The 3,296-nt window shown below is 36.4% G+C and overlaps 1 protein-coding gene across 1 annotated transcript; it reads left to right on the plus strand.

Moving 5' to 3' along the window:
- Positions 1 to 453: 453 nt before the first annotated feature.
- On the plus strand, positions 454 to 1,532 carry LOC121966267 (low-density lipoprotein receptor-related protein 6-like). The gene is made up of 2 exons (XM_042516376.1): positions 454 to 727; positions 820 to 1,532. The coding sequence occupies exons 1-2, from the start codon at positions 519 to 521 to the stop codon at positions 1,064 to 1,066; spliced, it is 456 nt and encodes a 151-aa protein (XP_042372310.1). The 5' UTR covers positions 454 to 518; the 3' UTR covers positions 1,067 to 1,532.
- The last annotated feature ends 1,764 nt before the right edge of the window (positions 1,533 to 3,296 follow it).

Raw genomic sequence — 3,296 nt, forward strand, 5'->3', positions numbered from 1 at the left:
AAAAAATGAAAAAAGAGATCAAATACAGCAGAGAGATGTAATCGGAAAATAAGAGTTAATTAAAATTAAAATAATTCTTAATAATGACGATGATTATAAGTGATTTAAGATTTTTTAAGGTTTTAAATTAAGTAATGAATTAAAAAAATGTAAAAAGAAATTGATAAATAATAAAAATCAATAAAGATAAGATGAAAAGAAAGTTGAGATAAAATTAAAACAAAATAGAGAGATGGCAATAGATAAAATTGAAATTTTAATTAACTAAAGATAAAAAGGTAAATCTACATCGTTAAAAAACCCTGAACATGGAGACATGAAAAAAGTAATAATAAAAAAGACTTTAAATAAATAATTTAATAAATAGAAATAAAAACAAATGACAGTAGATAAGAATGAACTAAAACAGATTAATGATGATACTGGAAGTATTAAGAGACTAACACAGTGCCGGTTTGGGTCTCACCTGTTCGTGGTCTCGGGTCCTCTCCGCTCTGCAGACCATCAGCCGGGCGTTCATGAACGGCAGCGCTCTGGAGCACGTGGTGGAGTTCGGTCTGGACTACCCGGAGGGGATGGCGGTGGACTGGCTGGGGAAGAACCTGTACTGGGCCGACACCGGCACCAACCGCATCGAGGTGGCCAAACTGGACGGGCAGCACCGGCAGGTCCTGGTGTGGAAGGACCTGGACAGTCCTCGAGCTCTGGCTCTGGATCCGGCTGAAGGGTGAGGACTGAAACTTAAAAACAAGAGACAATGAATTGAAGACTCACATGAGAACCATTTCTAAATAAAACCACCTTGTTTCCTGTCCGCAGATACATGTACTGGACCGAGTGGGGCGGGAAGCCAAAGATCGACCGAGCAGCGATGGACGGGACGGGACGGATCACTCTGGTGGCCGACGTGGGCCGAGCCAACGGGCTCACCATCGACTACGCAGAGCGCCGCCTCTACTGGACCGACCTCGACACCACGCTCATAGAATCCTCCAACATGCTCGGTGAGAATCAACAAGCCGTTATTTGTCTTTTTTTTGTTCTCATTTCTAAACATGACCGATAAAGATTTATTGGAAAGTATCGTTTCAGTTTTGAGGAAAGAAGATTCGTTGCATGCACTTTCACAGCATCACAATTTCTTAGTTAAAAGGAAGTTTTATTTGGGAAAGGGCTCGCTTTGTATTTAATTATTTATTTGCTGATGAAGCTACGGAGTGACTGAAACCTTAATTTAACCTATAAACTGTGATGCTGAGCAACAGCAGTGTGCAGCGTCTTTGTTTCTAAAGACTGAAGGAAATGCTGTGGCTGTGCTGCAACATAATTTTCTTTAAATGTTAAAAAAGACTATTGTTTAAAGTCTTAATTTGTCAGATGCACAACAGTTACAGAGAAGTGGTCGTCGTTTTCAGGTTCCCTCCAACAGCGCTACTACAAAATATAGAAAAAGAAAATCATGCATCTAAAATATTAGAATCCGAGAATAAAATCATGCAGTTCAGTTGAAATATTGGAAAGAAATATACATAAAATACTATACTACATCAATAAATAATGATAAAATGTTAATAAAGATGGGATAAAAAAATTAAAACAAACTGAGACAGTAATAGTGACAGAAAAAATTAAGTAAATTAAGTAAAATCCGTTCATTAAAAGTAAAAAAAATAAAGATATATACAGTAGATAAATACTTTAAGTGATTATAAAAATAAAGTAAAAAAGCATAATTTAAAAAAAAAAAAAATTTAAGAATAATAAAAAAGTAATGAATAAAAAAATGAATATTTTACAAAAATAAAGATAAAATGAAAATAACTATTAAATAAAAATAGCAATAGTGGTGACTTTAAAAAAGTAAAAATATGTTTTGAAAATAAAAAGCAAATTGAACAAACGTGGTTTTTAAATATATTTGACAGTCGCTGCTTCTTGGCGCTGGTTGTGTGATTGCAACATAGTTGGAGTGCAGCGTCTGAAACATGTTGCGTGTCTTCCTCTCATCTCCTTTTCACGCTATCTAGTAAAAAAAAGAAAAAAGAAAGAAAAGAAACCGAGTAACCCCTGCTGAAACACTGACAGATTTGTGTGTTCAGAGTTCAGTGACCTTTGTTTCAGTCAGAAGCTGCAGGATTCCCTCCAACACTGGAGCTTCAATCTTCTCCGCATTATATAACAGCCTGAGTTTTGCGGGTGTGTGTTTCTGTGCACATGCGTGTGTCGGTCTCAGATGACAGAGGAAGAAGTCAGCGCTCTCTCCATTAGCCGCTCGCTCCGAAACTTCAAAGTGCGGCTGAAACAAAAGCCGCCGCGCTGTCCTGAAGCGTTCCCTCTCAGCAGCACGTCGGTGGATGTGAACCAGGACCAAAATATTCCTCACAGAAAACTCCTAAAACGATGCTGTTATTAGACTGCAGGCCCCGCGCACACACACTTACACACACACACTCGCACACTGCGCTTGCAACACTACCAATTTCGTGTGCAGGAAAACAGCCTCGGACTTGGCGAAGGACGGCGAGGACAGAAAATAACCCTCGCAGGGCAGATGGCTGCTGCACCGACACTTTTATATTTTCTCAACTCTTTAGTGAACTTTAACACCTGTTTTTAATTCAGTGTGTTAAAGCTTTAAGTCTAATTTTAGCCAAGACATTATAGTTTATTTAGTTTTTCGTTGTTTTTTTTTTACTTTTAGGTGAACTTCATAGCCACATAATTTCATTTCCTGTGTGCCGTGAAAAAAAGTAAGAAATGCTGTGATTTAAGACAAGTTTAGAAATGTCAGGAACTTTTCTGTAATTATCTGCCGACTAAAAGTGAATGTAGCGCACAAGTTAAAGTAGAGATTTGTGTTTTATTTTCTCTTTAGTGTTTTATGGACTCGTTTTTTTAATGGGAGAAACACAGACTGTTGTTTTTATCCACATGACAAACAAAAATACACTATATGTAAATCTAATAATTCAGCGAGGCTTTTGTCAAGTCCAGCAGATCCAGAATTTATCTGATAAACTGTTCAAAGAAAAATATTTGCGGTATGAACTTTGAAGCTTTTTTTGTTTGTTTGTTTGTTTTGAGATCAGGTACAAGTTTAAACATGTTTTTTTTCCACTGTTTTTTTTAATTGAAATTTTCCAGGCAAACAAGAACCAGTAGTTACGTTTCAATGACACTGACATCTACTTCAGACAAGTACATATACATAGATAAATACCTCTATATATGAAAACATATAGAAAAAAAGAAATAACAATAGCAATAGATATTAAAGTAATATTAAGAAATAACAA

The sequence above is a fragment of the Plectropomus leopardus genome, unplaced genomic scaffold (genome assembly GCF_008729295.1).
Source record: "Plectropomus leopardus isolate mb unplaced genomic scaffold, YSFRI_Pleo_2.0 unplaced_scaffold238, whole genome shotgun sequence".
Taxonomy (NCBI): Eukaryota; Metazoa; Chordata; class Actinopteri; order Perciformes; family Serranidae; genus Plectropomus; species Plectropomus leopardus.